This window comes from Mesocricetus auratus, unplaced genomic scaffold (genome assembly GCF_017639785.1).
Source record: "Mesocricetus auratus isolate SY011 unplaced genomic scaffold, BCM_Maur_2.0 Super-Scaffold_100676, whole genome shotgun sequence".
Taxonomy (NCBI): Eukaryota; Metazoa; Chordata; class Mammalia; order Rodentia; family Cricetidae; genus Mesocricetus; species Mesocricetus auratus.
This window is the reverse complement of record NW_024429266.1, coordinates 101,472,319-101,495,302: the sequence shown is the minus strand read 5'-3', so window position 1 is coordinate 101,495,302 and position 22,984 is coordinate 101,472,319. Positions and strand designations below refer to the sequence as shown.

General features: G+C 41.3%; 1 protein-coding gene across 1 annotated transcript; it reads left to right on the top strand.

Annotated features, from left to right (window-relative positions):
* The first annotated feature begins 251 nt into the window (after positions 1-251).
* On the top strand, positions 252-22,748 carry LOC101822880 (zinc finger protein 883). The gene is made up of 6 exons (XM_013123070.3): positions 252-461; positions 3,215-3,341; positions 4,583-4,675; positions 10,537-10,629; positions 18,890-18,984; positions 19,555-22,748. The coding sequence occupies exons 1-6, from the start codon at positions 459-461 to the stop codon at positions 21,121-21,123; spliced, it is 1,980 nt and encodes a 659-aa protein (XP_012978524.1). The 5' UTR covers positions 252-458; the 3' UTR covers positions 21,124-22,748.
* Positions 22,749-22,984: the final 236 nt, after the last annotated feature.

Genomic DNA, 22,984 nt, shown 5'->3' with positions numbered 1-22,984 from the left:
TGATAAATACGTGTGTTTCAGCCGTAAATTCTAAACCCTTCCGCTCCAGGTCGAGTGCAGTAGTCCAGTACCAGGCTCTGATCTCCCACGGGGTGGGGGATGGGGGAGGAGCCCTCCCTGGCATCACCTGTGAGCAAGAACTTGCTTTTTATTTATTTATTTTTCCCTTTTGCTTGACTCACACACTAACTGGTGCTGTCTACCGTCACTCAGAGCCAAGCCCGAAGTCCTGTCCAATCGGATGCACCAGGCTGAGAACTGACCAATCAAACACAGAGACTGATCGCAGAGGGCAGGCCTTCGCCGCTCCGCTGTGGCCTTTGTCTGTCCCCGGCCATCTTAGATCTGTGGCCTCGTCCGGGAGGCGATCGGGAGGACCGGAGACTGCTGCGGCCTCTGTCAGCCGTGACAGTCGCTGCGGGGAGGCCCGCGGAGGACGCGGGGTGTCACAGCCCGCCATGGTGAGTGCGGGCGTCCCGCCGCAGTGAAAGCTGTCTCTGCACCCTCCGCCGCGGGCGGTCCTGGGCCCGCCCCTCCTGCGCCTGCGCCGCCATCCCGGGCCTGGGGGCTGTGTGTGTGTGTGTGTGTGTGTGTGTGTGTGTGTGTGTGTGTGTGTGTGTGTGTGTGTGTGTGTGTGTGTGTGTGTGTGTGTGTCTGTGTGTCTGTGTGTCTGTGTGTCTGTGTCTGTGTGTCTGTGTGTCTGTGTGTCTGTGTCTGTATGTATGTATCTCTGTATGTGTGTCAGTTTCTGTATGTCTGTGTCTGTGTGTCTGTGTGTGTATGTCTGTGTCTGTGTGTCTGTGTCTGTGTGTCTGTGTCTGTTTGTGTGTGTGAGAGAGATCTGTCAGGGAGTCACAGCCCAGCTGCAGGCAGCTAGGTAGCAAAGGAGAGCCCTTGGGGATGTCCCACTCACGTAAAGCTTTGACAGCAATTGGCCAAGAGAATTTCTTCAGTCTGAAAGAAACAAAATTCCTGTATTAAACAAGAATAGATTGAAGCCGGTACTTTTAGAGAGAGTAGGATGTCCTGTCTGTGTCATCTTGTGGATTTCTTAGTGAAGGTTCCCTGTAAATGGATGTCCTTTACATCAAAATACGGTGCTTACGCAACTTTTAAGAGTTAGGTAAAATTTAAAAACTATGGTTAATGGTTGGTTTACTCATTTCTCTTGTCTGTAGAAAACCCAGCTCTCAACTCAAAAGGATTAGGAGAGAGTTTATTCTGGGGCAAATATGAGTCACTCTGTTCAGAAGTGCATATTTAAGTTGCCCTAAATGACATGTTCCAACATGGATGTGGTTACATGAGCTTTAATAGTGCAGAACAAAAGAAAGTCGTAAATCCAGGGCTTTACCAAAGACACTTGCTGGGTAGGTTAGGTAGGTTCCAGCCAAGCAGTGGAAACTGCTAAAGACGTGACATGTCATCTAATGGCAGCCTTAGCTCTTGCCCTGGTGGAAGCCAGTGATTGGCTCTGTGGGCACATTCCCAGGTTTTAAGCTGATACCTGATGTTAGGCCACATAGAGGAGATCAGTGGCTATTGAGGCAACTAACCACGACAAAGAATTCTGACTGCACTTGCCGTGTTCCAGCTCCCCAGAATCATGAAGTTCTAACCACTCAAGAAGCCTGGTAAAGTCTTTGAAACACACTTGGAATTATTTTCAGAGGGAATCAAAGACTTGAGTTTCCACTCTTTAAGACTTTTCTGGCTGGGGAGATGGCACGTGCCATCAAGCCTGACAATGGGAGTTCAATCCCTGGGAAGAACCGAGTCCTTTGAATTGGCCTCTCCACTTACATGTTGAGGAATGACAGCAGGAAAGTAGTAAAAGCCTTTGTTTTAACAGTTAAGCACCGTGCTTCTATAAGAGCAGAAAACCATTGTAAAAGTGCTGTGGTTTCTAACATTTTAGTCTCGAGTCAGAACCGGTCTAATCTCAAGTCTGTCGGAATGGCATGATGTGATGGAATGTGCGATCAGAAGGAAGGCAGTAGGGAAGGTGCCAGAAACACCTGGATGCATAATGTGTTTGAATTTGAATTAATTTAGACCATTGGGTATTACTGTTGCCCATTCTCTTCTGACTGGTATTCAGTGACTTTGCAAGAAACAGGCCGACTCTGTGGCTTCTGGGAATTGGACCCCTGCCCTTACGCCATCCAGACCTGCTGGATACCACTGTGCTGCACCACCAGCTCCAACGCCTGCCTTCTCCCTGGCTTGTTGATTCTTTACAGATTACCTTTATAGGGTTGAGTTTACGCTTTTCTCCTGCTTTTAACACAAACCTTGTATACATATGTATTTCATGTGTATCGACTCATTTTTCTGCAGTGTTTCTTGGCTCCAAAAAGACTGGATGTTTGTTGGACTTGGCAGTCAAGCTAATAGTATACTTTGAGAAAATTTAAGACGTGTACTTAATCTGCTATCCTGTTGCAGCCTCGCTCAGCCTGTTTGAGTTTAATGTGCCTTTAAGAGAGCAATCTTATGCCTTGGGTTTCCAGTGCAGTCAGCTTTTACTGCCTACACTAAAAACATAGTTTTAACCTTAAGTTATGAACTCTTCCATGCCCCTGACACAGAGTAATGTGTCTGTTGTGGTAATCGCTTGCTGAAGCTATCCAAGAGGTTGAAAGTGACTTTAGACAACAAATATTCACCAAAAATGTTGGAAGTGACATGTGGATGTGGTTTGATAACATCCGTTTGTGGTTGAGTTTGCTGTTCTGGGTCAGCTGGGAGCAGTAAAATAACATCTTCCCTTGTAAAGCTCTGTTAAAATTCTCTTCATTGTTCCCCACACCATATCTTCTGTGCTGTTCCATAAATATACAGTGAAGCCCTCTGCTAGGGACAGAAGGCCAATGCAGGGGAAGAAATGCAGAGTTAAAATGTGGGCTCTCTCTCGTGGTCAACTGAGTACAAGAGGGTGTCTGTGTCTCCATCCCCTTATGTGTTATCGATACACTGTTGATTGTTTCTGTTACAATTCCTTGGAAAATTCTTTGCTCACATTTTTGTGACACCACATTACCTTACAAGGACGATATTTGAATTGGCTTTGCTTTCTACCGTGGTAAAGAAGACACACCAAGCTGTAGCTTATTTAAGACACTGTCAAGTTACTCCTACACAGAGAAGAATTAGCCCAGTTTTTGTTCCCAAGTCTGAGGATTTGGGCTGAAGAGAAGTGTTGTCATTCCAGGAGTCGCTGTCATTTGAGGACATAGCTGTGTACTTCACCTGGCAGGAGTGGCAGGACCTGGACGTCGCTCAGAAGCTGCTGTACAGGGACGTGATGCTGGAGAACTACAGCAGCCTGGTGTCCCTGGGTGAGTGTAACTCCCCGTAATGCTCAATCGCCGTTGTTTCCCGTTGATGTGTATAGGAACTGTCAGCCTTAACTCTGTGTTGTAACTTTTAGCTAATGCATGCTAATGGCACACATTTCTGGAGGACAGTGTAGCTTTGCAATAATCTTACACAACATGTAATGATCAGATGATGAGTCCCCACTCAGGCATATACTGCTATTTGTAATAGGGAAAATTTAAATCTCTCAGCTACTTTGAAATACCCAATTGTTTTTGCCCGCCACATATTTACTTTCATATTAGAGACCACAAGTTACTCATTCCTTCCCACATCTACCCCAGTAAATATTATACATCCTCTCCTCCTGACCCCCATGCCCTTTTCACACTGTAATAACCACTGTTTATTTCCCCCATTATTTCTTTAAAACTACCTCTAGCTTTCATGTGTAACTAAAACACATGGCATTTTTCTTTTTATGACATAGCTCACTTATGTATTGCAGCTTTCTTAGGGAGATGCAGAAGATCTGGGCACTCCAGATACAGGGAGAATCAGGGACCAAACTTCCAGCTTTGCAAAGAAATGAACTTAGTGGGGTGGGGAAATGGGTTATCCAGAAACTTCTTGTCATGTAAGTGTGAGGACCTGAGTTTCTTCTTCAAACCCGCGTATATTGGTTATTTTTGTTGTTGCTGTCCTAAAATACCCTGGCCAAAGAGCTTAAGGAAGGGAGTAATTACTTTGGCTTACAATTCCAGGGTACAGTCCGTTATAACAGGAAAGTCATGACATCAGGAGCCTGAGGTGGCAGGTCACATATTCCACCTGATAAAGTGATGAATGTTCCTGCTAGCTAGTCCCCTTGTCCAGGGAACGGTATAGCTCGCCCCTCCCCATCTCCATCTCCCCAGCCCCTGTGTGCGCCTCTCGCCAATTTTGTTTCTAGCTGTTTCTTTTCCAATTACTTCTTGCTTCTTTTTCAATTTATTCTAACATATCAAGCATTGTTTTTCCACTTTCATCGTATTGCTGTCTTATTCTCTTCTCTTTATTTATATATTCATGTTATTTGGGGTTATATGTCATGTAGTTTAATGCCATATAAGGGTAATAGTCTAGTCTGTGAAGGGGGTGAGTATAAACATGTTCTAGCAAAAATTTCTGATTCACGCACAGTTCCTCCCACAGAAGGGTATCTGTCATTAGGGAACCTGGGTGCTATTGGCAGGAACTGTATATGATTTCTCATTTACAGGCTGCTGCATGATCAAGCCTGAGTTGATCCTCATGTTGGAACGTGAATTTGGGCCATGGAGGGTAGCAGATACCTCAGTCTGGAACCTTCCAGGTCAGTCAGTCCATATTGGGTAAGGGGAAAGGTCATCAAATACCTGTCCTGATGAGGTGGTTTTGCAAAATTATACCTAGAGACAGTCTTGAATATGGTTGGCCTTGTGAATTAGACAGAGCCTGAAGACATTTCTCCACTTAAACCCATCTCCCTATTTCCTTGCTCAAGTATATTTTGTAGAGATCTAGTCTCTTTTTGAGGTCAAGTTTAGCAGATGTAATGACAACATGCACGATTTTACGTTGTTGTTTTTTCCTGACTTTTTTTTTCCAATGCCTTAGTACATACCTAGGGAGTTGAAAATAAATACATATTTGCTCCGTCATAGTTAGAGTTTCTATTGCTATGATAAAACACCATGACCAAGGCAAATTCTGAAAGGAAGTGTTTGAGTTTATGGTTACAGAAAGTTAGAGAACATGATGATGACAGGACAGCAGGAACAGCTAAGAACCCCCGTCTAAGACTACAATAGGTGGCAGAGAGGCACACTGGAAATGGCACCAGTTTTTTGAAACCTCCAGGACTGCCCCAGTGACATACCTCTTCCAAAACAGCCACACCTCCTAATCCTTCTGAAATAGTCATACCAAATTTAGACCAAAAGTTCAAAATGAACCTATGCGGGCCATCTGCATTCGTCCAAATGAGCCTTACCTCACTAGCCCACACAAAGATTCCATTCATTCTGTTTGGTAAATAAATACAGAGGCAGCTTTGAGACAGTTGTATCACCTCCAAATCTCAACGCTAGTCGGTTCTTACCTCTTTATGTCACATGAAGTTGGGCAGAGGAGTCCAAGGTGAAATCTCAGTTGACTGTCGCACTGGTAAATTCATGGTGCCTATGATTGCCTACACGGAATCTTTACAAGGGGAGTCAGTCAGCATTCTAGCATGGGGTTTGTGGAGGAACCTGAGCCCCCACTCCTTGCTAAGAAACTACTGACAGTTGAGAGGTCCAGTCAGTTTTCTTTGGGAATGTGGCTCCTGAGAGGATGACCATGCTGTAGTAGATGACCCCATAGTCGCCCATGGGTATGTAGGCAGCACACATTACAGTCAGTAGGTTATTCAAGGGGTGGGGAGGAGAGGAGATGAAGTTAGGAGTGAGGGGGTGAATGTAGAGGAATTAAAGGGAGGAATCACATTATGAAATTCTCAAAAGATTAATACAAATATTGTATTTTTAAAAATCTCACTTGAGGGGCGTATGTCAGCCTTTTGAGAGAATGTAAAATCCACATTACTGTTACCATAGACCTAGATATCTGCGATAATTTTTTCTTTATTTCATTGCCATGAATGAAGCTGTTTTGTTTTTGAGATGATGACACATATCTCAAAGACAGAGAAACAGCTATGTCACTCTTAACATAATGCCCTTCACTCCCGCCCGTGTCCCTAGAAGTGACACTCGTTTTGCTTTAATGGACGAATATTAAAGTGTTGATATGTGCCATCTTTCCTTTTGTCTATAACTGTGCTGATCGACATCTACAGTGATGATGGTCTTGACATTTAAACAGTCACTGCAGTGAACAGGAATGCAACTTTCCTGACATTTAAACAGTCACTGCAGTGAACAGGAATGCAACTTTCCTGACATTTAAACAGTCACTGCAGTGAACAGGAATGCAACTTTCTTGGCATAAGACTGACTTCATTTTCTTTACCTCCATGTAGCCAACAGTGACATCGTGACATGATATGCTCACTCTGCACTTGGCTTTCTGAGCAGCATATTTTGTAATAGGTTATGAGACTTTCAGCATTTGTCAGTCACTGTAATGCAGGAATGATTTTCCTTATGGTTTTGATATGCATCTTCCTCATGGGTGGGGTAGTCCACATTTGTTCACTGATCTATGAGCTCTTTTGGACATACTGGAGAAGGAAGGGTCTCATAGGCTAGTTGCAAAGATTTCATCAGGTCACTTGCTTTTCTGCTGCTTAGGTGTTGGGGTTTTACATGTTCTGAATCTTTTGTTTGATAGTTTGCCAGTATTTTCTCAGTCTTAAGGTCAAGCCTTCATATGTTGATTGCTTTTCTGTACAGTTTTCAGTTTAATGCAATCCTGTTTGTTGTTCTTCCATTTGTGTTGACTGTGTTTTTGACATACTTAAAAATACTCTCTCTGCGTTGTTTAATATGCCACTGCATGTTCTGAGATGATTCACTCATGGTCATTGTAATCACTTTATGTTCCCTTTTACCTTCCTATTTTCATTGAGAATTTAAAAATCTATGTTCATCAGAAATACTGGTTGTTATAGTTTGTTGTGTCTGTGTCTAGTTTAAAAAATCATTGTAATACTGGTGTATAAAGTGACAGCCAAGAACTTGGGTGGTGGTGGTGGTGTGTGTGTGTGTGTGTGTGTGTGTGTGTGTGTGTGTGTGTGTGTGTGCTTTCTAATCTCTTTTTTAAGAATTCCATACCTGTATACAAGGTATTAATCATAATAACATTCAGCTCCTCCCAGACCCCCTTCCAGATCCCTCTTTCAACTTAATGTCCTCCTTTCATAGCCCACCAAATCCAGTCAGTGCCATGCTTCTGTGAATGGGTGTAGGGCCATCTACTGGCGCATGAACGCCAGCCAGGAGCTCCTTCAATGAAGAACACTGGCTTTCCTCCCCCAGCAGACTTCAACTGCCAAAGCTCCCCAGCTAGGAGTGGGAATGTGAGAGTCTCTCTCCATTCATGTAGCAACTATAGCTCCCTTGGTCTTGTGCAGGTCCTGTGTAGGTAAGCCCAGCTTTTGTGAGCTTGTGAGTCCAGTTAATGCTGCCCGCAGATGCCTGTGGAGTGGTGTCTACTGGTCCATAGGCAGTCTTTCAGTGGCCTCATCTGTAAAGAAAGCAGACTGTCCCTTTCCCAGAAGGTTAATTGCCAGTCACCACCCAGCTAGAGGTGGACCTTTATGAGCACCTCCCCTCTGCAGTGGGATTTTGTCTGTCTTGATCTTGGACCAGTTTGCATAGTCACAGTCTCTTTGAGTTCACAGATAGGGTTTCTTAGAGGCAGTGGTTATGAAGTAAAGCATTCTTTATTTCTTTTTTTCCAACTTAAAAGAACAACATGATTATATTTATTTTATTTGAACGAGTATTTGCTTGGATGTACATATATATACCAGGCATGTTTCCTCTCCCCCACCCAATTTTTTAATGTGCCTGGGTTATTTTAAAATAGCCAGTCTTTGTACAAAGCCCCCTCACCCGCCCCCTGCGCACACTTTTCCTCTGCCTGGTCCATTTCCTATGGAGTCCTTTTGCATTTTACCTACTTCATTAGTTGAGCTACTTCCCCTGCTGGAGTTGACTTAGGGAGAACCATCCCCAGTCAGTACCAGAGCATGCAAAAATATCCACGAAGCCAGCGAGGGCTTAGGAAAAATTCTTATCTGAGGGTTCCTAGACATTACTGTCTGAGGAGAAAAGTAAGTAAACACAAGCATTCTGCTTGTGGCCTAAGGAAAAAGGAGCGAGTGCATGCTTTCCTGATGGTGACCTCTTTTACTTTATCTTAAATAATCTGTCTTTCTTGACAATCTCCTTACCTACATACACCTCTCTCCTGCTCAGTTACATATTTCTATATTCAGCTACATGTCTTTTCACATGACTACACATCTCTCTTTTACACACATTTTCCTTGCACGTCTCTTTTTTATACAGCTTCATTTCCTTACCTCCACACAGTTACAAATCTCCACACAGCCACAGCTGTACATCTCATCTACATATTCTCTTACCACAGCACTTTACACAGTTCAGCTTGTCTATGTAGCAGCATCTCTCTATCCCACACTCACACACACACACACTCACATACTCTCACACATATACACACACTCACACATACTCACACTCACACACACATTCACACACACTCACACACACACACACTCACATACTCTCACACATATACACACACTCACACAACTCTCACACATACATACACTCACACACTCTCACACACACACGTACACACTCACACACACTCACACACTCTCACACTCACACACACATTCACACACACTCACACATACGCACACACTCACACACTCTCACACACATACATACACTCACACACTCTCACACATACATACACTCACACACTCTCACACACACACATACACACTCACACACACTCACACACTCTCACACTCACACACACATTCACACACACTCACACATACGCACACACTCACACACTCTCACACACATACATACACTCACACACTCTCACACATACATACACTCACACACTCTCACACACACACATACACACTCACACACACTCACACACTCTCACACTCACACACACTCACACACACTCACATACTCTCACACATATACACACACTCACACAACTCTCACACATACATACACTCACACACTCTCACACACACACATACACACTCACACACACTCACACACACTCACACATACGCACACACTCACACACTCACACACACTCACACACTCTCACACATATACACACACTCACACAACTCTCACACATACATACACTCACACACTCTCACACACACACATACACACTCACACACACTCACACACTCTCACACTCACACACACATTCACACACACTCACACATACGCACACACTCACACACTCTCACACACACTCACACACTCACACACATACATACACACTCACACACACTCATACACACACACACTCACGCACACGCTTCTTCATCTCTCACACTTCTCTCTCCCACAACAACCTTCCCTCAACACTGCCACTTCTGTTCTGCTGCCTCTGCTTCTCTCACAGCCAAACTCTGAACAACTATAAGTTACATTTTCAGAGCCTGACCCATTCTCATAACACATGGATAAGTGACACAGTTTCTCTTAGGCTAGGAATATCATATTGACCCATGCACATAGCTCTAAGTTGGTGAGGGTTCCAAGACAGAAAATGACATTGGAATTCAAGACTTAACAATAACTGTTAGCTGGACCTTGAATGGTAGGGTGTGCATGTAGACTAAAGTTGCTTCAAGCTCTGTCCTTGAATCAGTAAAACAACCTCTGGGAAAATGAACTCTTGTATTTGTCTCCAGGGGCAACCAGCCTGCTCTGAAAAGCAGTCTCTGCAAAAGGCTGTCTTTATGACTAAGAATCCTATGTAATGAGTAATCCTGAGTAGTGTAAAATATAGGCAGAAACTATCCTCCTGACCATCCACAGCTATAGGTGTGCCCAGCAAGTATAAAACACACCACCAAAGGGCTGTGGAAAGAGCCCCACAGCTGTTCTTATTAGGGAGCTAAGGAAAGGCACTCAAGAACATAGTGGACAGGAACAACCAGTCATTCATAGTCAATAACCCTATGACTTTGCCAAGTAGCGCTACCCAATAACTTCTGGTGAGTAGGCCTTGCCAAGTAGGGCTCCCCAACAGCATCTGTTGGGTCAACTTGTTAAATACTAGTTGTCACTGCTGTATATTTCCATAGTCCTCTGCACTCTGCAGATTTTCTGGGTGTTTGTTTCCTTAATTCTTGTTATTGTTGTTGTTTTTATGCCCTCATCTTATTCAATTGCTTTAAATATATATGCCTTTTCAATTTCATTGTGTTATCATTTATTCTTCTATTCTGTTTACTTAAGTTTAAAAACAGTCATTATTTTAGACTATCATGCAACTTAATGTGATCTGAAGATATATTCCTCTCAGTGAAAAGTGTGAGTATAAATCTGATCCACAAAGTGTTTTAAAACCACACGTCTTAGCAGAGTTCTTGAAATGGACTTGCTGTCTTTCCTCGCTGGCCCTAACTTGGCACATTTGGATAAACTACCTCATCTCCCTTGACAGGGTACTGCATGACCAGACCAGAGTTGAACATCAAGTTGCAGCATGGATTTGAGCCATGGAGTGCCTCACAAGCCTCACTCTGGAGCCTCCCAGGTCAGCTGCTACATGCTCCCCAGATACTGCTTATGTTGATTGATCTCTTTGCACCCCCTTTCGCCAAACCATTGGTCTCATGGATCTCTCAGATACTTACTTTATGCAATGTCCAAAACAGCTTCCCATGCCTTCCCATCAGAGCTTCAAAGAAGAGCTGGCACCAACATCTAAGTTATTCAGCAAAATCGAAACCAGTGGAACATTTCCAAATTCCTTTCACAAAGCCACTATTACATTGATACCAAAAGACCCAACAAAAAAGAAAAGTCATAAATATGACCATTGTGAAGACAGATGCAAAATTTTTCAATAAAATACTTTACAAATCAAACTCAAGAACACGTCAGAAAGATTATCTAGCACAGTCAAGTCTGCTAGACCCGGAGATGTAGAGCTGAGCCAACATATGGGAATCAGTAATGTAATCCACAGAAACAGAAAAAAGGGCAGAAAACACACAATCATCGTATTAGATGCAGAAAGAGCCTTTGGCAAAATGCAAAATCCCTTCATGATAGAAGTCCTAGAGAAATGAGGGATACACGGGGCTTAACCCAATAAAGGAAATTTATATGTATAAATTTACATAATTTATAAAGCAAGCCTATAGCCAGAATCAGTCTAAATGGAGAGAAACTCAAGATGTTTCCCCTAAAATCAGGAACAAGAAAGGATGTCTCCTGTCTCTTCTATACCTGTTCAGTGTAGTACTTGAAGTCTTAGCTGGAGACACATGACAACTGAAATAGATTAAGGGGATACAAATGGGAAAGAAGCAAAGTATCTTTATTTGCTTAGATATGGTTTTATCCATCACCCTATTTTTGTTGTTGTTGTTTTTGAGGTGTGTTTTCATAGATTTTTTTCTAGTATATATATATATATATATAGGTCTTGTAAGACCTTTTTGTTGGTTAGCTACCTTACCTAACTTGTTTTTCTTTCTTTTTAAATAATAGTGATTTTTATTTGTTTGTTGTTTAGGTTTTATTGACACACTATTTTACTATTTTCTCTTTGATTACTTTGTAGACAGTTCTTGTTGTGTTATTGAGGAACCAATAACAATTACACACATTTTCTTTTTTTAAATTTAGATTTTACATACCAATTCCAGTTCCTTCTCCTTCCCATCCTCCCATTCTCCCCACCATCTCACCCCCCATCCACTCCTCAGAGAGGGTGAGGCCTCCCGTGAGGAAATCATCAAAGTCGGTCACATCATTTGGGACAGGACCTAGGCCCTCCCAGCTGTATCTAGGCTGAGAGAGTATCCCTCCATAGGAAATTGGCTCTAAAAGCCCATTCATTCACTAGGGATAAATACTGGTTCCACTGCCAGAGGCCCCATAGACTGCCCAAGCTCCCCAAATGAAACCCCATTCAGGGGCCCTGGTTCAGTCTTATGCAGGTTCCCCAGCTGTCAGTCTGGAGTCCGTGAGCTCCCACTTGCTCTGCTTAGCTGTTTCTGTGGGTTTCTCCAGCATGGATTTGACCGTTTGTTCATCACCCCTCCCTGTCTACAACTGGATTCCAGGAGTTTGGCTCAGTGCTTAGCTGTGAATCTCTGCTTCTGCTTCCATCAGCTACTGGATGAAGGCTCTATGATGTTATTTAAGGTAGTCATCAATCTCATTATAGAGGGAGGGCATTTACAGTACCTCTCAACTATTGCTTAGATTGTTAGTTGGGGTCATCCTTTTGGATTCCTGAGAATTTCCCTAGTGCCAGGTTTCTTTTAAGCCCATAGTGACTCCCTTTATCCAGATATCTCTTTCCTTGTTCTCCTCTGTTCTTCCCCCAACTTGACCTTCCTGCTTCCTCATATTCTCCTCCCCCTTCTCCTTCTCTGCTTCTCTTTCTTCTACCCCCCACACTCCCAATTTACTCAGGAGATCTTGTCCCTTTCCTGTTCTCAGGGGACCTTGTATGTCTCTCTTAGGGTCCTCCTTGTTCCCCAGCTTTTCTGGGTTGTGGATTGTAGGCTGGTTGTCCTTTGCTCTATGTCTAATATCCACTTATGAGTGAGTACATACCATGTTTGTCTTTCTGTGTCTGGGTTACATCACTCAGGATGGTTTCTTCTAGTTCCATCCATTGGCCTGCAAATTTCAAAATTTCATTGTTTTTTTCCCTCTGAGTAGTACTCCATTGTGTAAATGTACCACATTTTCTTTATCCATTCCTCGGTTGAGGGACATCTAGGTTGCTTCCAGGTTCTGGCTATCATAAATAATGCTGCTATGAACATAGTTGAGCAGATATACTTGTTGTATGAATGTGCATCCTTTGGGTATATGCCTAGGAATGGAATTGCTGGGTCTTGAGGTAAACTGATTCCCATTTTCCTGAGAAGCCACCATACCGATTTCCAAAATGACTGTACTAATTTGCATTCCCACCAGTAGTGGAGGAGTGTTCACCTTTCTCCTCATCCTCTACAGCATAAGCTGTAATCAGTGTTTTTGATTTTAGCCATTCTGACAGGTATAAGATGGCATCTCAGAGTTGTTTTGATTTGCATTTTCCTGGTAACTAAGGATGTTGAGCAATTCTTTAAGGCCATTTGGCCATTTGAGATTCCTCCATTGATAATTCTCTTTTTAGATATATACCCCATTTTTAAATTGGATTATTTGGTGTTTTATTGACTAGCTTCTTGAGTTCTTTGTATATTTTGGAGATCAGTCCGCTGTCAGATATGGGGTTAGTGAAAATCCTTTCCCATTCTGTAGGCTGCCTTTTTGTCTTGTTGACTGTGTCCTTTGCCTTCAGAAGCTTCTCAGTTTCAGGAGGTCCCATTATTAATTGTCATTCTCAGTGTCTGTGTTACTCCTGTTATGTTCAGGAAGTGATCTCCTGTACCAATGCATTCAAGGGACCTCCCACTTTCTCTTCTAAGAGGTTCAGTGTGGCTGGGTTTATGTTGAGGTCTTTGATTTTGATTTGGATTTAAGTTTTGTGCATGGTGACAGATATGGATCTGCAATCTTCTACATGTCAGCATCTAGTTATGCCAGTACCATTTGTTGAAGATGCTTTCTTTTTTCATTGTATAATTTTAGGTTCTTTGTCAAAAATCAGGTGTTCATAGGTGTGTGGATTAATATCAGGGTCTTCGATTCTATTCCATATGTCCTCCTGTCTGTTTTTATGACAGTATCAATATATCATTACTATAGCTCTAAAATAGAGCTCGAAGTCAGGGATGGTGATGCCTCCGGAAGTTCCTTTATTGTACAGGGTTCATTTGACTATCCTGGGTTTTTTGGTTTTCCATATAAAGTTTAGTATTGTTCTTTCAAGGTCTGTGAAGAATTGTGCTGGGATTTTGATGGGGATTGCATTGAATCTGTGGATTGCTTTTGGCAAGATTACCATTTTTACTATGTTGTTCCTACCTATCCAAGAGCATGGGAGATCTTTCCACTTTCTAATATCTTCTTTAATTTCTTTTTTTTTTAAAGACTTGAAGTTCTTGTGATACAGTCACTTGTTTATTTAGAGTTACCTCAAGATACTTTGTGTTGTTTGTGGCTATTGTGATGGGTGATGTTTCTCCAATTTCTTTCTCAGCCAGTTTATCATCTATATATAGGAGGGCTACTGATTGTTTTCTTTGAGTTAATCTTGTATCCTGTCACTTTACTGAAGGTGTTTATCAGCTGTAGGAGTTCCCTGGTAGAATTTTTGGGGTCATATCTTCTAAATAGTGAAAATTTGACCTCTTCTTTTCCAATTTGTGTCCCCTTGATCTCCTTTTGTTGTTCCACTGCTCTGGCTAGAAGTTTGAGTATGATATTGAATAGATATACAAAGAGTGCACAGCCTTATCTCGTTCCTGATTGTAGAGGAATTGCATTGCGTTTCTCTCCATTTAGTTTGGTGTTGGCTCTTGGCTTGCTGCATATTGCCTTCATTATGAACAAACATTTTCTTTAAAGGACTTACTTCAGTGAGAGAAAACTGAAGGACAGGTATGATGTATTTTGGTAAGATAAGAACTACAAAGAGCCGGGCTCATGTCTTTATGCCTTTAATCCCAGCACTTGGGAGGCAGAGGCAGGCGGATCACTTTGAGTCTGAGGCCAGCCTGGTCTATAAGAGCTAGTTCCAGGACAGCCTCCAAATCCACAGAGAAACCTTGTCTCGAAAAACCAAAAAAAAAAAAAAAAAAAAAAAAAAAGAACTACAAAAAATATTTACCTGGGGAAGGGAACAAAACATATGCTTTTGTTTGTTTGTTTGTTTTTCTAATTGTAGAGAAGATACTAAATTTACCTAAAGTGTAAGGAATTATTTATTGACTTTATTTAAACTTTGATATGACAGTTTTCTTTTATTGAAACTTGATTCCCCCCCCCCCCGCGCGTGCGCACACACACACACAGACACACACACACACACTATATCCTGATTACAATTTCCCCTTCTTCTACTTCTCCTCCTCCCAGTTTCTGGCCACCTCCCTTCCCATCCAGATCCACTCCCTTTTGTCTCTCATTAGAAAACAAACAGGTGTTTAAGGGATAGTTAAAATAAAACAAAAACTAACACATCGGATTTGGACAAGACAAAGAAACAGAAGGGAAGGTCCTCAAGAAGAGGCATACAAATCAGAGAACCACTTGTTCACACACTCTGGAATCCCATAAGAGCACGAAAGTGGAAGCCATAATATATTCCCAGACCTGTGCAGACCCATGCGGTTCTGTGCCTGCTACCTCAGTCTCGCAGTGCATGAATTTTGATCATGTTGGTTTAGAGGGCCTTGTTCTTCTGGTGTCCTCTGTCCCCTCTGGCTCTTACACTCTTCTCCTTACTCTTCCTTGGGGTTCCCTGAATTCTGAGGAAAGAGACTTGATGGAGATATCCCATTTAGAGCTGTGTGTCCCAGATCTCTCGATCTCTGCATGATGCAGAATTCTTGCAGTGGCTCTCTGTGTTTGCTCCATCTGCTGCAGGAAGCAGCTCCTCTGAAGATGGGTAAGAAAGAGACTGATCTCAGTATAGAGAATGCCAATAGGAGTAATTTTATTGCCCCTCCCCCCTTTTTTTAAAGGAGAGTAGTACTTGGTTTTCTGGGTCTTCAGTTTGATTCCATTGATCAACATTTGTTTATGTGCCAATAAAATGCAGGGTTTTTTTTTTTTGTTATATCTGTGTAGTGCAGCTTGAAATGGTATTGGTGATACTTCCTACAGTTCTTTCATTAGTCAGGATTGTTTTAGCTATCATGGGTATTTTTATAATTCCATATGAAGCTGAAAATTGTCCTTTCAAGATCTCTAAAGAACTGTGTTGGAATTTTGAGGGGGAGGGGTTGCATTGAATCTGTAGATTGCTTTTTATAGGATGGCCATGTTTAATAAGATAATCCTACCTATCCATGAACTTGGGAAAACTTCCTGTCTTCTGATTATCTTCTTCTATTTCTTTGTTGAATGGCTTGAGGTTTTTTTATATGTCTTTCACTCGCTTGATTTATGTTACTGCCAGATGCTTTATATTATTTGAGGCTGTTCTGGAAGGTGTTGTTTCCCTGATTTCTTTCTCAGTTTGTCATTTGTATGTAGGGGAGCTACTGAGGTTTGTGAGTTAATTTTGTATCCAGCTACTTTGTAGAAAGTGTTCATTTGCTACAGGAGTCTTCTGTTGCAATATTTAATGTCACTTATGTATACTATCATATCATCTGCAAATAAAGATATTCAGAGTTTTCTTTTCACATTTCTTTTTCCTTGATCTCCTTTAGTTGTCTTATTACTCCAGCTAAGACTTCAAGTACTATATTGAATTGGTGTGTAGAGTGTGGGCAACCTTGTCTTATTCGTGATTTTAGTGGAATTGTTTTGAGTTTATTTACATTTAAGTTAATGTTGCATAAAGCTTGCTGTAAACTGCCTTTATTATGTTAAGGTATGTCCTTTGCATTCCTAATCTCTCCAAGTCTTTATCACAAATGGATTTTGGATTTGTCAAAGGCCTTTTCTGCCTATGGCATGTGCTTTTTTCTTTCAGTTTGTTTATATGGTGGATTCCATTTATTGACTTAAGTATGTTGAATCATCCCTGTGTCTCTGGGTTGAAGCCTACTTGATCAGTGTAGATGAACTTTTTGATGTGTTTTTAGAACATATGCAAGTATTTTATTGAGAAATTCCCATCTATGTTCATAAGGGAAATTGGTCTGTAATTATCTTCCTTTTTTGGCACATTTGATAGTGATCATGATTAGAACACAAATTTGAAAATCAGCAACCCAAACAGCTTGTTTTTAAATTTCTCTTTATTCTCAGGAATATCATATGTGTATTCAGTGGAATGTGATCTGTTCCATTTTCTCCTTCAGGTCTCCCTATGGTCCCACAACAGTCTTTTCCCCACTAACTTCATATATTTTTTTGGTTTTGTTTGCTTGTTTTTATAATACACTAAGTGCAGTTAGTGCTGTATATACACACATGGATATGGAGCTATCCACTGGAACATGGAAAACCTACCAGGGCTGTATCCTCATAAAAGAATGATGCTGCCTCCTTAACAACTGTGCACTGTAAATAGCTTCTCAGTAAAGGGTGGGCTATAGAAAGCATTTGTGCTATAGAAGTAAACACGGCTGCTGTGAGTTCATGAGTGTTCAGAAGACAGCATCAGAGCGCACATCCCTACCCTCTGGCTCTTACGTTCTTTCTGCTTCTGTTCCTAAGATTCCTTTGTGCCTTGGTGGTGCTGGGGTTAATATAGATCTCCCGTTTGGGGCTGATCACTCAGTCTCTTACTCAGCTCCATGACCAGTTGTCCATCTCCCTGCTCACTGCTGTCCACTGAGGACAGAGGCTTCTCTGGCCAAAGTTGAGAGCACCCATCTCTGTGGGCATAAACAGAACTATTTGGAAGGCAGTTTGACAGTGTACCATTTAGCCCAATAACAACAGCAGCTTCTCCCCAAGGCAGCAGTTTGCCCTCCCCTGCCATGGACTTTTTGACCAGGATTACAGTACTGGGGATTAAACATTTTAATGTAGTTACTAGCACATTTGCCTGTGGGATTTCTGAGAGAATGAGAGAGGTCTAACAGATCTAGATCTAGTCTTCTTCCTGTAGTATGATTTACTATTGATTGGTTCTGAAAGCATCAAGACCAGTCAAGTCCCAGTTTCCTCTCGTCTTCCATTGTCCAAAACCTTTGGCTCAGACTTCCCTTATTGCACAAAAATGGGGCCTTTGGAAAGGACTCTGCTCTATCCATAAAGTAGAGCTTGTTGATGTAGGAAGTGGCTCCGTTTTTTGTAAATAGTGAAGTTTTTTTTCTTAACTGAATACAGCCCTGTTGATCACAGAACAGCAACCATCCCAGCTCTCAGCCAGCATATAGTACCAAGGGTGAGCTGAGAAAAAAAAAAAGCATTAAACTTAACTTGTAGCCCAATAGTAGAGAACAAAAATGTTTCTCTTATAATTTGTTTACTTTCTTTCTTTTAACATATTTTTACTCAAGAAGAAAAATATAGTTATTTTAAAATAGTCTCCATGAAGGTGATGCAAACAAGAGTATCATTATTTTAGGAAGCCCATGTAAATCCAGAAAATGGAAACAATATACAAAACTTAAGATAGATGAAATGAATAATTAGAAGAAAGATGCTTTCTTGTTTTTTTTAGGCAAAAAATTTGCGTAAGTAAATAATTGGCTATGTCTCAGAACAAAGCAAATTAATTGAATTACACATGCATAGAAATCCTTTCCCTAATCTTTATTCTTGCTCATTCATCTGTGCTTACGTCCTTAAAGAAACTGATACAGACTACCATTAGTTCACATAGAAAAGAGGTTCAGTGTAGAACAGCACTAGAAGCCCAGATAATATATTAGAGAAATGAAACAAAGGACAAATGGCAAGTCAAAACTGATGTGTGGAAAGCTACAGCTGAGAATTATATGGACACTTTACCTTACTTATTTGAAGGAAGCATAGCAAAGCCTCAAAGCAAACTGACTAAGCCCTGGAATGCCTATTCTTGTAGTAGTTATAGTAACTCATTGAAGACTAAGATATATTTATCGTAAGTGAATGTATTAAAACTTATGTCTTAAGGATGCCTAGTCTTGTAGTAGTTATATTAACTCATTGAAGACTAAGATATATTTATCGTAAGTAAATGTATTAAAACTTATATCTTATATTTGAATTGCCTAAAAAGTCTCCGTATGATTAATAGACATTGTTTTTGTTTTCTTGTTTGTTTAATGTAGATGTCCATAATGTAAGTGGCCTGGGAAATCAAGAGACACACTTGTGGCAAATGGAAGTCACCAATGGCATTACATCATATGAACAGATGGTTGAAGTAGGTACAATTTCTTGTGTAAGCTAAACCACATTTAAAGTCTGAACATTAAATAGTGCTCTACTTACTCAGGAACTTAGTCCACAGCAAACTACCCTGATTCTCCACAATGAGCCAGAAAAGATTCAGGGTGGAAAAGAACCTGATAATTTTAATGTAACTGACACTTATCGAGCATCTTAGTCTCCATTGTTAGATCCAGCTTTGCAGTATATACTTACTATTTGCAGCCATTCAAACCCTTCCATTAAAAGATTGATACATGTATTGTTACATGAGAAATTTCATGGGAGAATTCTAATTTAAGTTTGGTGAGTACGGAAATCCTTTGAATGATGTCACATTTTCTGCCCTAGTCATGACTTAGATAAGAATGGAAAATTATAAGTCTAATGTATTTTGGATAACATTTGGTAGCAAGATTAATCTCAGTAAAGAATATGAAATACACAAAGGGCAGTTCTCCAAATGTCAGTTTGTGAGAAATTTTTAATTAAGAAGTCAGACCTCAAAAATAATGGTGAATAGTCTCATGGGTTGTAAGAGTGTAACAAATTTTTCTGTCTCAAGGCAGAACTACAGATTCAAGAGAAAATGCATCAAGGGGCAAAACCATATGAATACAAAGAATATGTGGAGGCAATTTATCAGAATACACAGCACACCATGAATCAGACATCTTTGTCCTATGAGAACCCCTTTGGAGGGGAGGAATATAGAAAATCTTTCTATTATCAGTCCACCCTCACTCAACATCAAAGATTTTATATAGGCGAGAAACTCTATGAGTCTCCACAGTGCTGGGAAATTTTCCCCTGGAAGTCCCAAGTCAGTGTTCATGCAGGTGAGAGACGCTATGAGTGTGAGGAATGCAGAAAGTCTTTCCACCGAAAGGCAAACCTTATTCGACATCAGAGAAGAACACATAGCAGAGAGAAGCCCTATGAATGTATAGAATGTGGGAAAACCTTCTACTGTAAGTCAGACGTCACTCGACATCAGAGAAGAACTCATAGTAGAGAGAAGCCCTATGAATGCGTAGAATGTAGTAAAACCTTCTACTGTAAGTCATACCTCATTCGACATCAGAGTAGAACTCATAGTAGAGAGAAGCCCTATGAATGTACAGAATGTACTAAAACTTTCTACTGTAAGTCAGATCTTACTCGCCACCAAACAACTCATAGTGGAGAAAAGCCTTTTGAATGTAATGAGTGCTCTAAAACATTCTACTATAAATCAGACCTTGCTAATCATCAGAAAACTCACACAGATGATAATCCCTATGAATGTAAAGAATGTAGGAAAACTTTCTGCTCCAAGTCAAGCCTCAATCAGCATCATAGGATTCATACTGGTGAGAAGCCCTATGAATGTAATGTATGTAAGAAAAGTTTCAATTCTAAGTCAAACCTCACCGAGCATCAGAGAAGAACTCACACCAGAGAGAAGCCCTATGAATGCAGTGAGTGTTGGAAATCCTTCTACTGTAGGTCAGAACTCATTAATCATCAGAGGACTCATACAGTGGAGAGATACTATGAATGTAAAGAGTGTAGGAAAAATTTCTACTGTAAGTCAAACCTCAATCAACATCAGAGAACTCACACAGGAGAAAAACCATACGAATGTAAAGACTGCAACAAAGCTTTTTATTGTAAGTCGAACCTCAATCAACATCAAAGAACTCACACAGGTGAAAAACCTTTTGCCTGTAAAGACTGCAGTAAAGCTTTCTATTGCAAGTCAAGCCTCGTTAAACATCAAAAAATTCATTCAGGTGAGAAGCCATATGAATGTGAAGAATGTAGGAAAACTTTCTTCCAAAAGTCAGATCTCACTCGGCATCAGAGAACACATACAGGTGAAAAACCCTATGAATGTAAAGACTGTAGCAAAGCCTTCTATTGTAAGTCAAACCTCAATCAACACCGGAAAACCCATACCCATGAAAAACCTTATGAGTGTAAAGAATGTAGGACAACATTCTATTCTAAGACAGAGCTCACCGAGCATCAAAGAAGTCATACAGATGAGAAGCCCTATGTGATGTTTAATATTGATTGTCAACTTGACAAGATCTGGAATCATCTGGGAGACGGGCCTCTAGGCATGCCCGTGAAAGATTATGTAGATTAAGTTAGCCTTCGGGGATGTTTGATTATCTTGATTTGGTTAGTTGAAGTGGGAAGACCCACCATAAACATGGTGGCATCGTTCCCTGGTCTGGGGTTCTGTACTGCATGAGAAGGGCCAGCACCATTCTATACACCTGGGTTCTGGACTACATGAACAGGAGAAAGGTAGATCAAGCATCACCATTTGTTGTTTGCTGCTTTCTTTGTGGATGCCACTTGATAAGCCACCTTAAGCTCCTGTCAAGTGACTCCCCTGCCATGAAGGCTTGTACCTTTAAACTGTGAGCCACAGCAAAAAGAATACAGGAAATTGGTTCTGAGAAGTGGGGTCATTGCTCTGATAAACTTGCCTATATGCTTCTTAGGCCATTGGCAATGGTTTTCATGAGGAATGTAGAAGATTTTTGGAACTGGGGGCTAATAAAACCTTTAAATGCTATGCTACAGAGCTTAATGTCCATTCTGGTGGAAGTTTATAAGACCAGGAAGCAGAGGGAAGTACAGACTGGAGGCCTGGCTCACTCCCAAGGCTTCAGAGGGGAATGACAGTGTCAGGAACTGGGCTAGAGACCATTTACGCGATCCTTTGCTAAGAATCTAGTTTCATGCTACCTGTGTGCTGAGAACTTGAGTAAAGGTGAACTTAAAGGAAATATGCTGATTTGTTGGGTGAAGAAAATTTCCAAGTAGGAGTGCATTCAGGCTGTGACACAGCTCCTGGTAACAGTACTTCCAAAAGTTTACAGTGAAAACACTTCCATTGAGCAGAAGATAAATACAAAAGTGATTAAAACTTGCACCTTCTCAAGGATTAAGAAATCTAAAGCAAGGCAACACCTGTAGGCAAGACGGGTATGGGAAAGGGGGCTCTAACTGATAAAAGAGCAACACCTTGATCTGCCCCAGAACAATGAGTGCACCATTGCTTGTATCAAAGGCTTCAGCTTGTGAGAATGCAGACTTATTTAAAGGAAAAGAGCCTAGGTTGAGAATGCTGCTGAAGGGATATTCTGCTCTTTGAAGACAATGCGCTAGGGAGGTCTTTCTGTAGGGTCAACACACTGTAGGTGACAGCTGTGATCCAAGAGGGCCCTTCACATTTCCAGTGAGCTCTTAGAAGTTTTGTGTACATGTTACTAGTTTCATATGAATATTGAGGGGTCAGGTAGACTCACTCCAGAGTTTCAGAAAGCTGCTGAGGGTAGGTATTGTAGGTCAGGACTGGAGGCTCTGAATGCCCGCTGCCTGAACCTGTGAAGATGAACTCTAAGTTGTCACGGAGACTCCAGACTCCAGTATATAAGTGATACCAGGACTATGGGGTCATCCACCAAGGAAAGCTACAGGCAAGGAGTGGGGCCGGCCTTACAGGAGTTGTCTGTGCCATGGGCAGCAGAGATGGAAGGTTGGGACTTCTCAAGTACTTTGGATTCCAGATGACTCTATTACAAATCTCAGATACTGGACATGGAACAGCAAGATTTACTGTTTTCTCTGCTTGGTTTCAGACCTGATTTTTCTTTTCAGGAATGGGAATGTTTACTCTATGCTATTATGTATTGGAACCATGTAACTTGCTTTTCGGTATTAAGGGACATCACAATTAAAAGATTGTTTCAAATGAAACTTGGACTTTGGATATTAAAACAGTGTTTGAACTGTTGAAGTCTAGGGATATTTGGTGTTGTACCTAACTTTGCATTATGAAATGGCCATCAGCTTATGGGGACAAGTGAGGAAAAGTTATTGCTCAACAGTGACAACCATGTCAGATTGCAAGGTGATGCTAATATTGTCAGCTTGACAGGATCTGGAATCACCTGGTAGATGGATCTCTGGGAATGTCTGAGAGAGTTTGTCTG